The sequence below is a fragment of the Drosophila teissieri genome, chromosome 2L (assembly GCF_016746235.2).
Source record: "Drosophila teissieri strain GT53w chromosome 2L, Prin_Dtei_1.1, whole genome shotgun sequence".
NCBI lineage: Eukaryota > Metazoa > Arthropoda > Insecta > Diptera > Drosophilidae > Drosophila > Drosophila teissieri.
The window spans coordinates 6,708,158-6,727,440 of NC_053029.1; the positions used below are offsets into that span (position 1 = coordinate 6,708,158).

General features: G+C 48.0%; 4 protein-coding genes across 4 annotated transcripts in view; 1 reads left to right on the forward strand and 3 right to left on the reverse strand.

Moving 5' to 3' along the window:
• The window catches only part of LOC122623494 (neurotrimin), a 30,877-nt gene that overhangs the window by 2,722 nt on the left and 8,872 nt on the right, over positions 1-19,283 (reverse strand). The window contains exons 2-7 of the mRNA XM_043802693.1: positions 14,465-14,571; positions 10,630-10,846; positions 5,655-5,813; positions 5,468-5,596; positions 5,253-5,403; positions 117-259 (exon numbers count right to left, since the gene is read on the reverse strand). Coding sequence (XP_043658628.1) covers positions 117-259; positions 5,253-5,403; positions 5,468-5,596; positions 5,655-5,813; positions 10,630-10,846; positions 14,465-14,571 — 906 coding nt within the window. The remainder of the gene's footprint in view (positions 1-116; positions 260-5,252; positions 5,404-5,467; positions 5,597-5,654; positions 5,814-10,629; positions 10,847-14,464; positions 14,572-19,283) is intronic.
• Positions 255-2,874, forward strand: LOC122623477 (membrane metallo-endopeptidase-like 1). The gene has a single exon (XM_043802670.1). The coding sequence runs from the start codon at positions 683-685 to the stop codon at positions 2,834-2,836; it is 2,154 nt and encodes a 717-aa protein (XP_043658605.1). The 5' UTR covers positions 255-682; the 3' UTR covers positions 2,837-2,874.
• On the reverse strand, positions 2,948-5,081 carry LOC122623484 (neprilysin-21-like). The gene has a single exon (XM_043802683.1). It carries the CDS (start codon positions 5,079-5,081, stop codon positions 3,114-3,116), a length of 1,968 nt encoding a protein of 655 aa, XP_043658618.1. The 3' UTR covers positions 2,948-3,113.
• On the reverse strand, positions 15,390-16,910 carry LOC122623504. The gene has a single exon (XM_043802705.1). The coding sequence runs from the start codon at positions 16,760-16,762 to the stop codon at positions 15,551-15,553; it is 1,212 nt and encodes a 403-aa protein (XP_043658640.1). The 5' UTR covers positions 16,763-16,910; the 3' UTR covers positions 15,390-15,550.

Below are 19,283 nucleotides of genomic sequence, written 5' to 3' on the forward strand. Positions count from 1 at the left end.
AGCCCCCCAAACACTGGCGCCCATTTTCATTTACAGTGGGGCGTAAATATGCGTTTAGCTGCGACTGTGGCGCAATATCAAAGGGTATAAATAACACATATAGCCTAGTCACTTACTGTAGAGCTTTATGTTGCCGTCCATGTCGCCGCGAGGATTTTTGGCGACGCACTTGTAGTTGCCGTAATCGCTGCTCTGGACGTTGGTAATCGTGAGCCGCATGGTCGCCTTGTACGAGGGATGGCCGGGAATGGTCTCGGTTCTGAAAGTGGAGAGGCGGAGGCATCAGCGTGAGGCAAGTTCAATGACAGCCATTGTGCTCGTTGTGGGTCAGTCCCACAACAGCCCACAGCCCACTGCCCACAGCCCACAATCGGGTATCAAGGCCAAGGTGAAACTGATAAGCGCGCACTTATGTCTAATCAAAACGCGACCTAGCCGCCAGCGTACAGTGGCTTCAGGTGCTGAAGATCCGATCTAAAGTCAAATGATATTATATCCCATGGCTTTGTATCTAGCTATTAAGAATGCGCCACCAACAGCTACGAAGTCCATCAAACTTTGGCCTTTTAAAAACCATTTTAGTTACTTGACAAAAAAACAAGGCGAGCACAGCTTTGCTCTACTTAGGAAAGGTCAAGTACTGGGTGTGTACATGTAGCTAGGATCCACTGCTCCTCCCACGATGATGACTGACAGGCGATGGCCTGCTCTAGTCCGCAGTCGCCGCGATCCGGGCGAATCGCAGTTCGGCCAGTTGCAATTTGTCACAGTCGAAACCATCATGCTGAAGCTCAGCCTGGTGGCCTGGCTCATATTTTCGCTGGCCTGGCGCACCACGCCCACCGCCTGTCGCCAGACCAACGCCCCCCGGAGCGTCCAGGAAATGCTGGCCGAGCAGCTGCAGAGCTACATGGACACGAAGGCGCATCCCTGCGAGAACTTCTACCAGTACACCTGCGGTAACTGGCAGATCCAGCAGCAGGAGCAGCACTCCCCGCGCGACCGGGATTGGACCAGGGATCGGCAGCGATACCAGGGTCAGCTGCTGCCCACCGATACCCTGGGGCTGATCGACCAATCCGTGAACCGGAAGCTGGAGCTGCTGCTGCGGAGAAGGAATGAGAGCTCCGCCGAGTCGGACTCCACGATTCTGGAGCAGATGCGACTCTACTACCGTTCGTGCAAACGCCTTAAGCCGTACAACCTGAAGAAGTACCTGCAGCTCCTGCCGCCCAGCAACTCCACCCAGTGGCCATCGGTGGGTCGCGGCTGGCGTCCGGAGCAGTTCGACTGGATAACGACCTTGGGGCGACTGCGTCTGCACGGACTGAACGGAGTGCTGCTGCGGGAGGAGGTCCTGCCCCGATGGGATGACGCGCGCAACTACAGCATCTATGTGAACAAGCCGAGTCGCCAGGAGACGCAGCCCACGGGTGAGGGAGCCATGATCGAGCTGCTCCTGGACATCGGCCAGACCAAGCGCACGGCCAACGCCTTGGCGCGTCAGGTGGACGACTTCGAGCGGAAGCTGCACCGCCTGCAGGAGCTGGAGGACGACGAAGGACCGCGGGAAATGCAGCTGGGCTACCTGGACTCGTACCTGCCTCAGCTACGTTGGCTGTCCTTTATGCGCCAGGTGCGCAGCGACTCCGAGCTGGATCTGCGCTCCACATTGATCATCGAGAATATCCCGTACCTCAGGGCCCTCAGCGACCTGGTGGAATCGGAGAGCCCGGACACCGTCTGCAACTACATCATGCTCAAGTGTTTGGCCTTCCTCAAGCAACAGGGTCCGGCGGACATCTCGCGGGGTGAGTGCGTGGCCGCCCTCCGGAGGTCCATGCCCCTGGCCAGTAGCTGGCTGGTGGGCCAGCAGTTCTCCGACCCGCAATCCGATACCCACGTCCGCGCCCTGTTCCAGCGCTTGAAGGCGCGATTTGGCCAGATCTTGGCTGAGAACCGGATGAGACTATCGCCACCTCTGGTGCACATCCTGCAGCAGAAGCTGCGCGCAGCACGCCTGCAGATGGGCTTCTTTCAGCCGGAGGATGTGGAGGACGTGGAGCAGTACCACGTGCGCGTCGACCTGAGCGGCCACTCCTTCTACGGCAACCAGCTGGTCCTGCTGCGCCAGCGCGTAGAGGCGAACCACGATCTGCTCTCCGTGAACGCGACCAACTCCGCCAATTCCACGGGCAGCAACTTGAGCTACCTGTCGGAGAGCTGGGAGGCCAGCAACTCGTCGCCCCTGTATGTGCGACCCCGCAACCTGGTCCTGGTGCCTCACGGTCTGCTCCAGCTGCCCATCTGGCATCGGAACATCAGCGCCCTGCAGCAGCACGCGGTCATGGGATTCGTTCTGGCCCACGAACTGGCGCACGGCTTCGACATGTCGGGAATGGACTACGATGGCCTGGGAAACATCATGGGCCCCGTGGAGGAGATCGGCGCCAGTCGACAGTTTCGTCAGGGGCTGCAGTGCCTGCAGCAGCAGATGGCCACCGGCTCCAAGTGGATCGACGAGAAGCTGGCCGACTTTGTGGCCCTGCGGCTGGCGTATGAGACGTTCTTCGGGGTGCGGGACAAGCGGGAGCCGCGGGATCCGCTGATGCCGCAGTTCAGCCAGCGGCAGCTATTCTTCATCACCTTCGCCCAGTTCTTCTGCGGCCGGACACCAGTGCTCAGTCCGCGTTCCCAGTCGGAGGCACATCTGAAGCACGCCGCGGATGAGTTGCGTGTGATGCAGACGCTGGCCAACTTTGAAGAGTTCGCACGGGAGTTCGGGTGCGACAAGAAGGCCAAGATGCAGGCCAGCCAGCGGTGCCGCCTATGGTAATGGTTCTCCCTCCATCTCAGGACATCGCAGGATCCAGTTATGAATAAATAGAATCTCACCCAAGCAAGTGTGTTTTAAATGCTGAGTGAATGTAGCTGGACGATGAGGTAGTGAGCTTCAGATCCATTTAATTTATTGTATGATTCAGTTTTATACATTATTCGATTTTATTCAGATTTATTATTCATGTCCAACGGGTATGAAAACATCCGATTCTCTGTTAATTGTGATAGTGTAGTACCACTTGAATCGGTTGGAACTTGGAACTTGTAACTCGTTACCACAGCTGGCACTTTTCGGGCTGGTTACTCCTTGCTGGACAGCCATAGGCCTGGTGGAACGGAGCGAACCCATTGAGCATTTGCTGCAGACGCATCTGGTCGTTGTCGTGGTCCACGAAGTTCGTGGGATCACCGTCTCCGCAGAAGAACTGCGCCAGATTGAGGAAGAAGATTTGTTGCGGCGGAATGGTGGTAAAGTCGGTTTGACTCCTTCGCAAGTTCTTTTGAAAGTAGGTGGAATAGACCAGATCCAGTCCGGCAATGTCTGCAATGCGCTCGTCCACATACTGGGTATTGTTCTGGTTCAGGCACTGCACTCCCGCCTCGAATTGCGGTGAACTGGATATCTGCGGGTCAATTTCGTATACGTTCCCGTAACTGTCGAACTGCAGACCCATGGTGTCGACGGAGTGCATCAACTCGTGGGCAAGGACGAATCCCAGCAGGCTGTACTTGAATATGTCGTGGCTGTCCGCCGCAAAGAATGGCTCCTGCAGAAGTCCGTGTGGCACCACGATGACGTTGTACCGCATCAGATAGTAGGGACTGGAGTTGATGTCCGCGCTGGGTTCCGCCAGGTAAAAGAACTCCCCGGGACTCGGAGCACGTTGGTCGAGATGTAACAGCTGCTTTCTGGTGCGGAACTCCAGCAGGTTAAGATGCTCCCGTGCGTAGTCATAATCCGCGAGCGGAAACACAAGATCCTCATAGTGCCGGCTGACAAAGCTACGATGGTCAAGTCCTCTTGGCATGCTCCCAATGTTGAGCACGACATGCTGTGCCTTTGTAGCCACCATACTGCTCTGCTCCCTGGTCAGTCCAAGGCGATTCTCACCGAGTTGCAATAGGAATCGCCGGCGCAACTGGTCAAAGATCTGCGTCACCTCCTGGGTGTACTGCTGCAGTGTCGCCGCGTCCAGGAAGCGCTCCTCGTAGAGCAGGTCCGATGCCAGGTTCATGGTGCGGCGCACATCCTTGACGCAATCGATGGGCTCACTGCTGTCCATGCTGTCATCCAGGAGATAGAGCACGAATCGGGTCATGATGTAGTAGGCCACCACCTCGCCGTCTGTGGAGTCCATCAGTCGCTTGAGGCCCTTGAAGTACTTTACGTTTTGGGCCTGCACCAAGTGTTGATTTGAGACACTGTGGCCAACTATGGACTCGATGAAATCCTGCCATGCGTAGCCGGTTAGGTGCTCCCACTGGCGCAGAGTCCAAGTCTCGCTATTATCATCGTCGTCCACTTCGGTTAGGACCCGTATGGCGGACTCCAGCCTTCTGATCTTCCGCGCAAGGGGTATTGAGCTTTTTTCCGGCACACCCATGGCATTAAGAGTGGCGAGGGTATTGAGAAAGCTGCCCAGGTGCTGCGCGTTCCCTTCCAGACTGGGCATACTGATGTCCAGTCGGAAGTGGTCCCTATTCTTAACGCTTGGTAGGGCCAACACGTATACCAGAACATTGGTAAAGCCGTAGCGGTATAGGTGGCCCAGGGCCTGCATCCAATTGAAGTGATCCTTGGGCCAGGGCTCGCCGCGGGGTGCGAAGTGGGGCCATGTGATTGCCTCGGCGGGAGAAGTTAGTCTAAGGTAGTGCTCCATCTTGCGTGTGCTCTGTGGAGCGTCACGGCAGGTTTGGTAGAAGCGCAGTGCCTTGGCCTCCACACTGGACTCGTTGAAGCCAGGTGACCGGGAGCGTTGGTGCAGTTCGTCCATTAGCTGGACCAGGTTTCCGTTCACCTTGTGGTCCAGCATTTGGGTGATCTCCGTGAAGGGATCGTCGATGTGGCGCGCCGCGTACTTGCCGCAGGCATGTTGGTAGTAGTTGTCGCACGCACTGGAATCCTCCGCCACGTAGCTGAGGATGTTGCTCATCAGCCGTGAGTTGGGATGTGACTCGGCATTGCGGGCTGTGGTGGCAGCGCAAATGGGAAAAATCAGCAGGCTGGCAATCCAGAACATTGTAGACAGCAAACTGAGCCGAGATCGCAGATTGCTGGGAGCGACTGGTTGCGAAACGTCGCCATATCAGCGGAATATAATGTGCCCACAGCTGATAGTTCACCCAAGAGATAACCCAAAGCATCCTCAATCGATTGGTGAATAAACAATGGCACGATGACTTCAACTTACTTGTACTTCGATGACTCAGTGATCATTTGATCGTTTTCCCGCGTCCAATAGTTAAGTGATGTCGGATTCGCCTCGATGAAGCACTCCAGCGTGATGTTGAACCCAATGGGAATGCCCACCAGCTGATGTGGTATCCAGACCATTGGCGAAACTGGAGGAAAGAGTAAATGTCATTATAGTAAAAGCTAACCAAGTAAGGATATCGATGGACTTACAGTCCACGCTGACTTTGATCCGCTTGGACACGCTGGGCGGCACTCCATTCGAGGCGATGCACAGATAGGCGCCCATGTGCAGTCGCGAAATGCGCTCCAGCTCCAGGGAGTCCGTCTCCAAGTCGTGCACTGCAAGGATTTCACGGTTTAGTGGCATCTCAAAGGCTGGCCAAAGGCTTGGACTCACCCTCGAGCGTCTTGTTGACAACGATTTTATTGCCGTCATCGCGTTTCCACTTGATGGTCGGCTCCGGACTACCTTTCGCCTTGCAGCGCAGCGTAACGTTATCGCCCTCGCGCACGATGATGTCACTGGAGGTCAGGGCGTCGTCTATATTGGGCGGCACTGTTGGAGAGCCAGAGGGAGAGTGAGAGGGAGAGGGGACATTAGGGGAGTATTTCAGCCAAAACTACATGGAAACGTGCAAAGCTCGATTTAAATGCAAAGGACAGAAGTGAAAAGTTCCACTTTCATGGAAATGTCGCTGCCAAGAAAGCGGAAACCGATGGAAAACACTCCGACAACTACAGTGACTTGGGAATACCCTCTCCGCGAGAAGCACTTGTAATGCGAGTAGCTGGTTGGTTGAAGACACCCAGACATGTCGGACTTGCCCAAAGGTAGTGGGAAAGCGGAAAAAAAGGAACATTTCACGCATTGTTGACTCCAATGCGCTCACTCCGCAGTGAGTGAGTTCTTGTTCTACTCACAGTCAGTGCGTAACTTTAAGCCTAATTAGCTTTGCATCCAGATTCAGACTCGAAGTCCGTTGCTCCTGGCGAAATAAGGAGTCATTCGGCTAATTCAAAAATCGATGCGGCAACCTTCATCAAGTTGTCATCAGTTTCACTTCCCATGCCATTCACTTTGTTTGAGGGTTTTTTTTCAATAGCTCGAGGAACTCTTTTGTATTTGGTCGAAAATCCCTGAAAATCTTTAATGAAAAATCTATGCAAATCACAGCGGAGCGTGGAAAGGGTCGTGGAATGGACAGCCTTCTGGCAATGCACATTGATTAGCATTGACAGTGATTGAAACTTCAAATTCTGCATTTCTGGAGCTGCCTAATACATACATTTTCCGATTTTCAAACATTTGATCGCTGGCAGTAATCCGTCGGGTAGTTTTCATGGGGGTCAAGGCCAGGTCTTCCATGGCAGGTCACGTATTTGCAGCGACCTGTCGCCATTCGTTCTGAATTGGACAGCTAATCAATGGCAATCCGGTCAGCAAATGTCTGGTTTTCGGCACACGTTTTTAATTGATGGAACTGGAGGCCATGGGGCAATAAATATATATTGTCCGCGTATCATTGTAGCGTCGGGATTAACATTAATAGCCGGCTTATCTTGTCGACGTAGAAAGTTGCCTTTCATAAGGAAATACCCCATGTTTCAACTTTTCTCATCCGAGAACTATGGTAACCGTAGGGGAAAAAAGCGTAATTAAAAGAACAAACTTTTGAAAAGTTTCGCCCTTTTACCTTTCTTTTCTCGTGCCCAATAATGACCAAAAACTTTTTGCCCAAGCTTTATATCATGCTATTAATAAACGCTTGATGTGCTAATCGCCGGACAAACCAGGACAGAACCCGGACACAACCAGGATGAAAAAAGTGGCCCAACTTGGTGACCCGGCAGATGTTGTTCCCTTGCTTGTGACATATTAGTTTCTTATTGATATTTTTCGCAGCTGCCGACGTTGCGGAAACTTTCGACCCTAAACCAAGAAACTTTTTCCTCGAGATACAAACATATGTACATACATGTAAGTGCATGTGAAATTTAATTAGTAGTGCAATAGTGTTCTATTTTTTGCTTATTACATAATGCGCCAATTGGTGTTTTTGGCTTAGCACTTTTGATGACCATCACACGCTGCAAAATCTTTGTAAACTTTTTAATCGATGTGTTTGCCTGGAAAGTTTTTATTTATGTGTTTTTGCTGGCTTTTGACTGGCCATAATGACAATAGATAGGAATAATAAATTTTATTTTGGCGTTTTTTATCTAGAATTAGCTTTATTTATTAATCGTTTCTTATCATTGGAATGCGAAGTTATATCTATGGGCTTTGCTATGCAGTCGCAACTTCAATTAGACAAAGGCAATGTCCATTAGAAACTGTTGCCTACTTTTTGGCGCACAATTTAGCGGCTATTCCCATTATTTGTTGCCTTAGTACATTGTGATATTGCCTCTGCCCCGCGCCGATGTCAACAAAATAATTGAATTTAATAAATGGCCTCATTATGTGAACATAAATGAGAATATATGTATGCGGCAGCCGCGCTGAATACACCCAGTGTCCACATCCACATCCTAGTCCTCGTCCTCATTCTCGTCCAGCTCGTAATTGTTGGTGTTTGTTATTTCGCTACGGTTACAAGCTGCATTTGCTGCTACTTTCGCAATGTGCGGTAATTTGGCGGGAGGCGCAGGGGAGCAGCTATGGGGGTCCTGCTTCTGGTACTGGTCCTGCTCCTGCTCCTGCTCCTGCTCCTCCGTGCCCCGTTTGCGTCAGGCGGCACAGCATCAGAGGATGGACAACAGCAGGCTGCCATCGGCATCACCATCGCCATGGCCATTGCCATCGCCATCGCCGGCGCATTTAAATGCATTCTGTGTGCATGGGCCATAAATTCGGACGCATTTAATGTTTGTTTTTGCATGCTCAAGCCACAAATTTCTGCGTAGCCTCCGTGATGTCTGTGGATTTTATTCCGCGCATTGCATTCGAGTCAGCAAATTAAATTCACAAATGTTGCACTACCCAAAAATGAATTTATTTATTTACTCATTTGGCCGACAACGTTTTCAGGTTTGTTTTCCCATCTACACAGCACAAATGCAACATTTTAATTTCGTTTTATGTTTGTCGCTAAATGTAATTAAGAGCATGTTATGTTTTTATTGCGTTTTTCTTTCGCAATTATACCTGTTACTACAGGCAGTATGCTGATTTTTTTGATAAGTACGTTACATGGCAAAAAATAGCTTAAGTTTGTTAGAAATAAGTTGCCAAAGTCACAGAACAACACAGAAATTAAGTTAATAATTGGTCGTAAAATAAAGATAACTTCATACGAATTCAGTTTACAGAGTAGCGGGTATCTGGTAGTCGAGATGCTGAAACCGAAACGTTCCTCTTGTTTAGTTCTGTTAAATCGATGTGCGCTGCGTGGTGTTTCCGATTTTCATTTAGACCAGTGCGCACCATTTAGTTTCGGAGCAATTAATTCGATTTGTTATGTAAATGAAAATTGTTTGATTTCATTTGAATGATGCAATATGCGCTCTTTTATGGACCCATTTTTGGCCAATTGACGGCACAATATTGGCGCCATCTTAGTTGACGCCAGGAAGTACGGCTTATGAAGCCAAAGGCCTAAAACCTGTCTATTAAGCCTGTCTATGGCCTGAGAAGCTCTGAACAGACAATTGTTTCCGCCATTCCTGCGGCTTAATGCCTTATGCCTTTTAAAAAGTCGTTAAGCAGGCGACGGCGCTGTAAAATGCTCATATAACACGCAGCACGCGTCTTGGCCATTTGATGCGGCGTGACCGGAGCGACTGTAACTGTTAACAATTTTTTCCGGTTAACCCTTTTTGGCCAACGTTGTCGTTGGCGCAATTTTTTGTGTCTTTTTCGCCGCACTCACACACTCACGCACGTTATCGTCCACACAGATACAGCACACACACATATGTACATATTCTTGCCACATGCTGATGTGGCAAAAGTTCTGGGCCGGCAAAAATGCAAGGCAAATTTACCAGCAGCAAAAAATGAAAAAGTAAAACACAAAAAATGCAACTATGACAGCTCTGGTCGCTCTGCACAGAGCCAACAAAACGAGCCACAAATGTGGAAGGCTTGACCAAAAAAAAATGCTTGAAATATGCCGCAGCCATTTTTATACCTGCAAAAGTTTTAAGGGCGTACGCCGCATGAACCCCAATATGCGATTTAAATTGGCCTGGGAAATTAGGCTTAACAAAGTTTCATTACTTTGCCCATGCAAAAAACAGAGAATGGGATCAACTGAAATCTGGCTTATACTTGGATGTTGCACTTTTAATTTGTCAACGAGATTTAACCGAATTGAATTGGGATTACTGTCTCATGTGTGTTTTGAAAAATGGCCCTACGAACTTACTGAACTTTGTTGCATTTAGGTAAGTGGCTTATACTATAGAGTACTATTTGTGTTAAAAATAATATTAAATAGTACTGAACTGAATAATATACATATATTTGTTTAAGGTCGCCTAGTGGTCTACCATTTAAACAATTTCAAGGTGAGTCCTTACATTTAAAATTAAAAATTTAAAGTATGCCAAGCTTGTACAGAAAGCTACCTCTCTTACATTAAACGAAGAAATACAAGGCGAAATCAGAAGCATTCATTAAGTTTCAGTAATGGGTGTTTCCAGTCACGACAGAGACTTCTCCTTCAAAAAGGACCTAAGCCCAAAACCCACTATGTGCAGCATATGTGTCCTTGCATTTCCATGCGATGTCTGTGTCTGTTTCTCTTCCTGTGTCTGTGACTGTGTCTGTGTCTGCGTGTGTCCCTCGTGTCGGTATGTGTTGCCACTGTGGCACTCTGGGCTCAAACTGTTGCACGGACTGCCTGCTGATTCTCCCCGTCCATTTCACTTCATCGTCCGTTGCCATTTGTTTGCGCACATATTTTTCAAGTTTTGCCACAAAAACTGATTTATGCGAATGGACCGAAGCACGCCCATTCGACCCTGCAGGAGGCAATAAAGGCTTCTGTGGAATAGGATGTGGACGTGGACGTGGACGTGGACATGGACATGGACTGTGCCCCAGTGCCGTTCGGTAGCCGGATGATGTTGATTTGTCAACTTGAAAGGCGGAACTTGTTCGAAAATTCCAGCACTTCCTTGTAGTTTGTCCGTTCCTTTCAAAGATCTTAATCATTTTATTGGTTCTAAATATTGGTTGCTATGTAATTATTTATTATCTTCTCACGCCCTAGCCGAGTTATGGATCCTTGGATCCTGGACATATCCACGTAGTTCTCAAAAGTAGACAAGGATCGGAAGGAGACAGGTAAACTAATATCCTCCGACAGATTTGGCAAATGAAATGCAAAATGCAAAGGACGGTGCAATGCCAGTCAAAGACTTACCCACTACTTTGACAAATCCATACTGGGTCTTGGCCGTAACCGTATTGATTTGGCACATGTATCGGCCCCTGTCCTCCTCCTGGACATTGTTGATATGCAGGAACCAGGTGCGGTGCTTGTCGTGCTTATCGTGGGTGACACTAATCCTCGGATTACGCGTTATCACGTGGTTGTGAACGGTGAGAATGGCCGACTGCTCGAAGTGCATCCACGCAACCTGGGAAACAAAAAAAAAAAACCTTAATTATTCAAGCCGCTGATATGGACCAAGTTATGATGGATGTCCACCAACTGCGGCATCTTTGCCAAACACATGTACATACATATGTGCGGGTCATTTGACGACAAGCTGTCAACGGTTTTATTGGCCAAACTTTGGGCCATCATCATCAATTTCAATGAAGGATTAACGACCGCATTCGGCTCTAAACTTCTTCCACATGTCACAGCCGATGCGGGGACCATAGTGTAACCTCTAGCAAGGGATGCTAGGCTGGGCATCCCACTCCGCCACTCACCCACACGCTTATGCAACATCAATAGTTTGCTTTTCCCGTCCAACAGATGGCGGGGCAGGGGCTGAGAACAACAAGCAATTTATGCAAATATAAGCACCCAACGCATTGGCTGAGACATGCCGAGCGCGGGCAACAAAGGAGGTCGATGCCATTTCAATGATAAATTCCAAAGAAGTGTCAGGGAATCCATGGTAATGGTGGGCGCTGCTCGCCCAGTGGCGTCGGCGAAGGGGGATTGAATGAAATATCCCGAAACGCTGCACTATCAACATCAACCGAGGGGCGCCACAGGAGGAGAAGCATCCAAGAAGGATTGTGACTGGCAAACGTGGACTGATATCGGTTAATTTTTCAACGTCTGCCAGGGAAAACGTGCAGCCCCATAGACGCGATGAGCGGGAATCGGAGACAAGACGACGAGGCGAGGAAGTCGCCATCAAATTTGCTTATTTTACATTTCGGCGCCGTTGACTTTGGCATATTAAAAGTCAGGACTGCAAATGCTAGTTTTGCGATGCTGTTGCTCAAAGTAGAATCGAATGGAAGAATTAATGTGGCCACGTTTATCAGCCAGACGGAAAGATAGTGGACTTAAAATCAATAGAAATGAATTCCTGAGTGGATTTAAGTTATTAGAAAGTTTGCTTTAAGTTGCAGCCAGCCAATTCTGCTAGAGTTTGCAAGAATATTTTAAACTTATTATTATAAGCTTATGCTTAAACGCCATTTCAACAAATTTAATTAGACGCCATGTTAGGCCATCAAAAGTTCCCCACCATCCTCCTAGACGAAGGCGCAGCCACAGTGCGACTCTTGACCAAATTATTTTACGATTTTCGAGTAAAAGTCAAGGCAATGTAGACTTTTGGGCGGTGCGGTTTGTGTAACAGTGCGACTTTTAAAAGTCTTCTCCTCAGGCCGAGCACCAGCTGCCATTAAAATTTCACGCATATTTTAGTCCATTTATGGCCACCAAATGGCATGAGTCGTGCCCAGAAGATTACTATTAGTGGCACCAGCACTTATGCTGGTCCCAATTTGAAAGTTTTGCTAATTTGAGTTACACGGTCATTGCCATATGTATGCAAAATAGTATTAGTAAGATTGGGTGGGTTGGCATCACTTGAATATGCAACGGACGGACGGGCTTACGGACAGACGTACGGACAGACTTACGGACAGACGTACCGACAGACTTACGGACAGACTACAGACAGACGAACGGACAGACTTACGGACAGGCGTACGGACAGACTTACGGACAGACAGAAGAGCGGACAAACGGACATCGCGTGAACTAAAATACCCTCTTCCCTTTGTAAAAGGTGAGAGTTTGGAAAAGCTATATTTGGTTTACTAAGCAAGCCCGTCGTAAGTGAATCTACCCCGCCACTGTGCCACCACATATTTCACTTAAAGCAGAGCAGCTGAATGTCCACGAGCTCCATTAAAGCAGTTTTTTATTTGGGAAGAGCTGCAAGCTCTCTTGTGTTTATCTTCATTTTCATGGAGCAGAAGCTTTCACTTGTCTCAGACACATGCTGATGGCTCGATTCGATAGAAGCCGACAAACAAAATGACCAATTTGCAATTTGCGTAATGGCACAACTCTTGCCAGCCCCCAAAAATTCCTTGCCGCTAGCCGACGACGCCTGCCATAGAAAATACTAAATGAAGTCATAAAATTTAAAGTAAAAACTAAAAAAGAAAACAAGTAGAAAAACTTGTAGCCGAAGCAAAAATAAACAAACTTTATTATGCCTGAAAATGTTTATGTTCTGTGGGGGCGGCGGAGTGGGAGGAGTTGAAAGTGGGGCCAAGCAACAACATAAACAAAGTAAACTTATGCTCATGTTACTGGCATTGTTGTTAGTTCGGCTCTGTGTGTGCGAGTTTTTCGACTGTTTGTGTAGGCGTTTAAAATTGAAATGCAAACAAGGACAATACGTAGTGCTGTGGGAAATGGGAAAAGGGAAAATGGGGAAATGTGTATGGGTAAGGGTATGGGTAGCTAAAGGGCTTCAGCTAATAAAAACCTACTTGCTCGACATTAACAATTTGGGAGTAAACGTGTGAAAAAAGCGCTTATGAACTACGCGAGTTAATTTCCACGCAGCTCAAATATTTGGCAGCACAAGAAGTGCTGAAAGTTTTTCAAACACTAAGGATAACGAAGTGGGTATGCCCTATCTAAATTGCTACAAAATCATCTGAAATCTTTAAGCTTAATTTCAGAGTGTAGACTTGTCTGGGCCAAAACGAAAATATTTCATATATATATATACAAAAACCGGGATTTTAAGCCAATATTGAATAAATATATTTTCTTTGTTGTACATCTGAATTATTCCGAAAGCCACTTGCACAATAGATATTTGTTCAGTACATCGATAAACAATTTTTCATTGGAACATTAAACTGCTTGTATGCTGTTAATACGTGGTCTTTTTTGAGTGGCCAGTTTGGTGGAAAAGTGGTTATACCCGCCGAGGGCTTTAAAATCAATTCCCCGGCAACCTGACTGTTTGTGCTAAAGCCAATGTGGCGTTGCGATGGGCGAGATGGGCGAAATGGGTGAGATGGGTGGCCCACCCACTCGCTAGGCAACTATTTTGCATGCAAAGTCACGTTTTATTGCAGCTACAAGCGGTCCTCGCTGGTTAACTTTTGAGCTTACCTGAGGCCAATGAGGATAGCACCTGGAGATGAATGGCTGGGCGGGCGGAGGTGGGCGTAGTTTGTGCGGTAATGGGTGGTTGTGGGTGGTTTTGGGTGGTTGTGGGCGGTTGTGGGTGGCTGTGGGAGGTTATGGGTGGTGGGGTCGAGGGTCGCACATGCCGAACTTAAGAGACATAAAAATTATTACAAGCCGAGTGTCGAGGCGAAAGTCGAGAATGAAATTAATGCACGTTTCGGTCGCACGCACATTATGGAAATTCAATTGGATGCAAATTTAAATTGTCGGCTGAGCCACAAGTCACAGCAATGCGATGCGATGCGATGCGGTGGATTCTTCTAGGCACGCCGAGTGGCGCCCAAAAGTGTGCACCACACAATGAATATTGATCAGCTGGATGCATCCATCCGGATGGAGCAGTGTCCAGTTCGCATTAGTGCCACACCCACAAAAACCACTCCAATCGATTGGCGGTGGAGCATTTATTTCAGCGCAAACCAAAAGTCGCTGCGAAAGTTGACTTCGTTTTGTTAACCTTATGGACTTTATGCATTTCGGTTTAAAAAACCAAATGCTACATTTTTTATTTAAGTTAACATAAGGTACAAATCTGCAAAATTGTTGATTTGGCTGGTCTTACCTTATAGGTTCCCAGGTTCTTGACAGAGCAAGCTAACTTTACGTTTCGCCCCGCGGGCACAGTGATATTCTCGATCACATCCGTGAACTCGGGATCTTCGCTGATGACTGCAAATGAAATGAAATAGTGAAATATATTAAACCACATAATAGATTTTCAAGAAATATAAAAGCTATATTCTTATTCGTTCTATATTTTTATTGAGAAGTATCTTAATGATAGTCAGATATTTTTGACAATTCTTTGGTTACAATAAAAACAGATTGAACTTGACATTGTTCTGTAACATTTTCCGAATATCGAGTTGCGCACTTGGTTTTTGGTCGCATAAAAGCTATTGTGTGACCACCACAAAACAGCTGCATAACCCAGCAACCCCCTTGTGTCCAATTTGGCACGGCTATCCCCTCATGTCATCGCTTTTCTGACGGCTAACTGCGCCACGGAAACTTCTGCTGCACCGGCAACTCATTTAAGTTCTAATCACCTGCAACGACGACAATTAATTAGCTGGCTTTGGCCAACGACAGCGGCAGCAGCAGTCATTAGTCTGAAGGCCCATCGGTGCCACAGGGGAGCCAGGGAACTGCAGCTTCAGCTTCAGCTGGATCAGGAGCAGCGCAGCAGCTGAATCCTTGGAGCACTGGCAGCATCAGATAAACAAGGACAAGCGCTGGAGAAGCAACACCAGGAGCAGCAACACTAACGGCAACATCTGCATAATGCGGCAAAAGGAAGTTCCTGTCCGCTCAACCTGAAGATGTGGAAAGGTGTTCCTGGACGATACTTAAGCGAAATCAGATGCGGCAGACGGATATTAAAAGCAGCCGACAACCGCAGGAACTGGGAAAATGTAATTATCCTGTGAAACTTGTCCTTTCGAACTCTGTCACTTGCAGCCCAGGCGGCCGCTGTCTTCAATAAAAGGCATTCTCATATGGAACTTTGTGGTAAATTGTATGGAACTATATGGTAAACTCTTTGGAACTTTATAGTAAAATGTATGGAACTATATAGTAAAATGTATGGAACCGCCAGCATTTAAGCAGCCCAGATGGGTTTATTATAATGTTAAAGGACTAAGGCTCATCTCAGCTCGTTGCACTTGTCCCGGATCATGTTGAAGGTGACCGTGCCGACGCTTTGGGCGGCGTTGTGGAGCAGCTCAAAGATGTGCCTATTGCGCTGGCCCTGCTCCACGGTCCGCTCGTGCAAGCGACGCAGTGCGTCCGAGTAGGCCGTGTACTTGGCCTCGCAGTCCGTGTCCAGCTTGAAGGCCTGGTACAGCTGCTGCAGATCGTACAGCTGGCGGGCGGTGTCGTCGTAGAGGAGACTAGGTGACTGTGGCAGCAGCTGAGCCCAGTGCTCGTGCACCAGGTCTATGAATTCAAAGTTGCTGAAGAGGAAGATGACGAACAGGTCCAGTCCCTTGGTCCGCAGCTGGGTGAGTAGGTGCTCGGTGATGTGCTCGCTGCTCGACGTGTCCCGCATATCCTCGTAATCCATACGCAAGTGGGTCTCCAGGTACGCGTACACCCGCTGCCGTTTCTCGAAGAAGTCCGCTGTGGCAAGCATGGCGTCCAGCTGCTGCAGCATCTTGTCCAGCTTGGCAGTGCTGCCGGCCAGATCCGCATGGTCGCCGTCGATGATGTCCTGCAGCAGGGAGCGCAGGATGTGCAGGTAGTTGTCGATGATTTCGGCGCCCGACAACTTGACTCGCTCGTAAAGCTGCGCCCCAAACTCATTAAGATCCAAGCCGGTGGCGTTGACCTCCTTCTTGGTCAGGTTGAGTTGCTCCAATGCGGCGCCGACTGTCTGTTCGTTGATCAGACGACTCCCTTGATGATGAGGAGCCGGGCGGTCAAGCTGCTGGCAGAGGCGGTACATGCGCATCATGCGTATCTCTTGTGTGCTGGTCTCCTCGGCCGCCCTTAGCGTGGATCTCAGTCGGTTGAGAAAGACCAGGTTCCGCAGCACGATGGTGTACTCCATGTCCGTGTCCAGGTGAGGTCGCACATCCAGCAGCTGCTTGATGAGCGTCACCTTCGATTGGATCTTCGGCGTGGCACGCGCTGCACTCAGCTGTTCTGTATAGTTGGCATTCCTGGGAATGCGCCCCAGACGATCCAGGTAATCGTTGAGACTCGGCTCAGTCCGCTGTTGCAGCAGGTCGCCTAGTTCGCGCAGCAGCTCCAGCTGGAAGTCCTTCACAGCAATATCCAGCTTGGGAGCCACATGATCCGCCTGCATAAGCGGCAGAAGGCACATGCACACAAGTGGCAGCCACATCCAGATCATCGTCTTAGAGGCAACTGGCTCCAACTGACTGATGGAAGGAACTGCGTTGTTGTCGCCTAGTCGCCCACCAGTTGGCTGATTAGACGAAGGGGCTTAGATTGGGGTCAGTCAGTGATGCGGTTAATCCGTCTGATATTCCAAGCCGACTACTGACGATTAACCAGTGCTCAGGCGAACTGTGCTCAGTTCGACTGCCTTATCGCTACTGAGCTTGCACTGGGAGAAATAATGTGCAAACCAAGTTTCTGCTTATAATCAAACGCTAGTTACGTATTTAAAAAATATAAAAGAAGAAGTGGCGCGCTGATAACAATTCCTGTGGTGAAAAAACCCGCCAATTTAACGCATAACTTTTTATTTGATAGTAATGCCATTCTCCAGTTATAGTACTCGCTAGTAGTAGTACTAATGCCTTTTCGCCGAACAATGCTATTGAATGAATGAATCGATACGCTGGAACCTGGTGGCCGTGCCAGAGTGCCACCCCGGTTGCCACTGCAAATGCCCGGGACATTGGAACCCCCACAATGTATCAAATAGTCAGTGGTGCTTTCCAATTTGTCTATGTGGGCAATTGTTGACCGAACTCAAACTGAGCGCGTGTGCGGGATACGTATCACAAGTTAGCTTAAAGTTGCAGACGGCTGCCATTTGGCCATTTGACGACAGAACTTCGGCGGAATCCCAAATGCGATGTGGCACGAATCCACGTGGATTCGAAGCCAGTGATGCTCGTCATTCTTCATTCTTTGGCGCAGCTTGATTGAAGTTCATCAAATCGATTGAAGTCGTAGCACTTTCGTTTTATTGACTTTCGAGGACAACATTTAACTTCGATATCTTTTGACAATTTTATGCATTAGCCTTGCATATTCAATCAAAGGGTATCTGCAACCGCATGGTGGCCAACACCTTTTAAGACGAGTTCCAAATCGCAACAATGACCGTGGAAACGGTTTGGCAAAGAGCGTAAAAAAGGGAAAAAATGGCTGAGAAAAAAAAATGAAAGGCGCACCGATAAAGTTTTTAGAAAAAATGAAAGAAATGAAAGAAAAAAGAAAGGATACCAAAAACCTGAAGAAGAAATTTTCCAACAATTGCACAATTGGCATGGGCAACGCATTCGCTTCAATGGCGAACGACCAAGACACTTTGATTCAAACTGCGGCCAAGGACAAAGGATTTCTGCAGGACGAACGCCGAGGAGTCATGAGCAAGGAAAGGCTATCCTCCATATTTCTGGCACTTAAGTGACAAAATCTATTCACAGGCAAGTCATCTGGTTAGGGTATCTACTAGCCCATGGCGCGTTGCTCCGGTCACTCATGGTCATTTTATTCTTATACTTTTCCGCCAGTGATGCCTTTGACTAAAACTTTGCCACTTTTTCCATCATAGCCGGCAGTTTCTCTTCTTTTTTTTGTGTGTTTTTTTTTGGTAACAAAGCCGAAACAAAACTTTCCATCGCTTTGGCAGACGGGTGGAAATTCTCGCTGGCCAGGGGCGTGAAAAGCGCTAAAAGCGTTTTAATGATTTTAAAGGAGTTAAACTTTTGTTTTTTTCCAAACATTTCTTCTGCGTTTCCTTCTTTGTCCGAACAATTTCCAAATCTTTTTGAACAATTGTTCTGGTTGTACTGTGCTTTGATTTTATCGCTCAACCCGCGCCAGTTACATTTTAAGTCGTCTTCTTTTATTTAAATATACACACGGTAATCCTGGGGTCAAAGGTTAAGGGTATGGATATACTTAAGTCTACTAAAATGAGGAACCAAATAGAGAGAGTGATTACTATACAGTTTTGTAAGCTTGGGTTTAAGATCTCAAAGAAACCTCTTTTTACTACAGACGTGATCAAGGCTCCAAGAATTTACAGGAATTAACGGAAATATATCTTTAGAATGTGCAATTTTACATTTTCTCAGTGCATTTATCTGTTCTTCTATTCTGCCTCATTGTTTACTCAACTTGACAGATAAAGTAAAGGCTTGTGGGGCCAATAGAAAGCATCGCACTTACATATATTTATCAAGTGTGCATTTTTCATCTCAGAATTAAAGTTTAAACTTTAAAGTACAAGCTCAGTATGGAAAAAAGAAGGTTTGTATGCGGCATTCCAGCGATAGAGGCACTCTATCAACTTCAGTGTGTTCGAACACACGGAGGGTAATAGTGTTAATACATTTAGAGACATGTCGACCAGGTAAAAGGAGCAAGTATCTTAGTATCTGACATGACTGCTGCATCTCGGTTAGAGGCTGCATTGTTCCGCAAACTGAGGACTCCTCTAGCCTGCGTTTTCCAGTCCAAGTGCAGTATAGTCCGAGAAAAGCGGGGAAAAGCTATAAGGAGATGGAGTCTTGGGGCACGGGGAGAGTTCAATCAAGCAAATGTAATTCTGCCCCGGCTGCCAATTGCAGCCGGGAGCACAAACAACAACGATTGAATGGGGAGCACTGACAGTTTGACTGGGTGAATGAGTGACATAGGTATGTGTTCTTAAAGCCGATTCTGTTGTGTTT

What these genes read in the sequence shown, in the direction of transcription:
- LOC122623477 (XM_043802670.1), top strand. Translation starts at nt 683, where the DNA reads ATGATGACTGACAGGCGATGGCCTGCTCTAGTCCGCAGTCGCCGCGAT.
- LOC122623484 (XM_043802683.1), bottom strand. Translation starts at nt 5,081, where the DNA reads ATGTTCTGGATTGCCAGCCTGCTGATTTTTCCCATTTGCGCTGCCACC.
- LOC122623504 (XM_043802705.1), bottom strand. Translation starts at nt 16,762, where the DNA reads ATGATCTGGATGTGGCTGCCACTTGTGTGCATGTGCCTTCTGCCGCTT.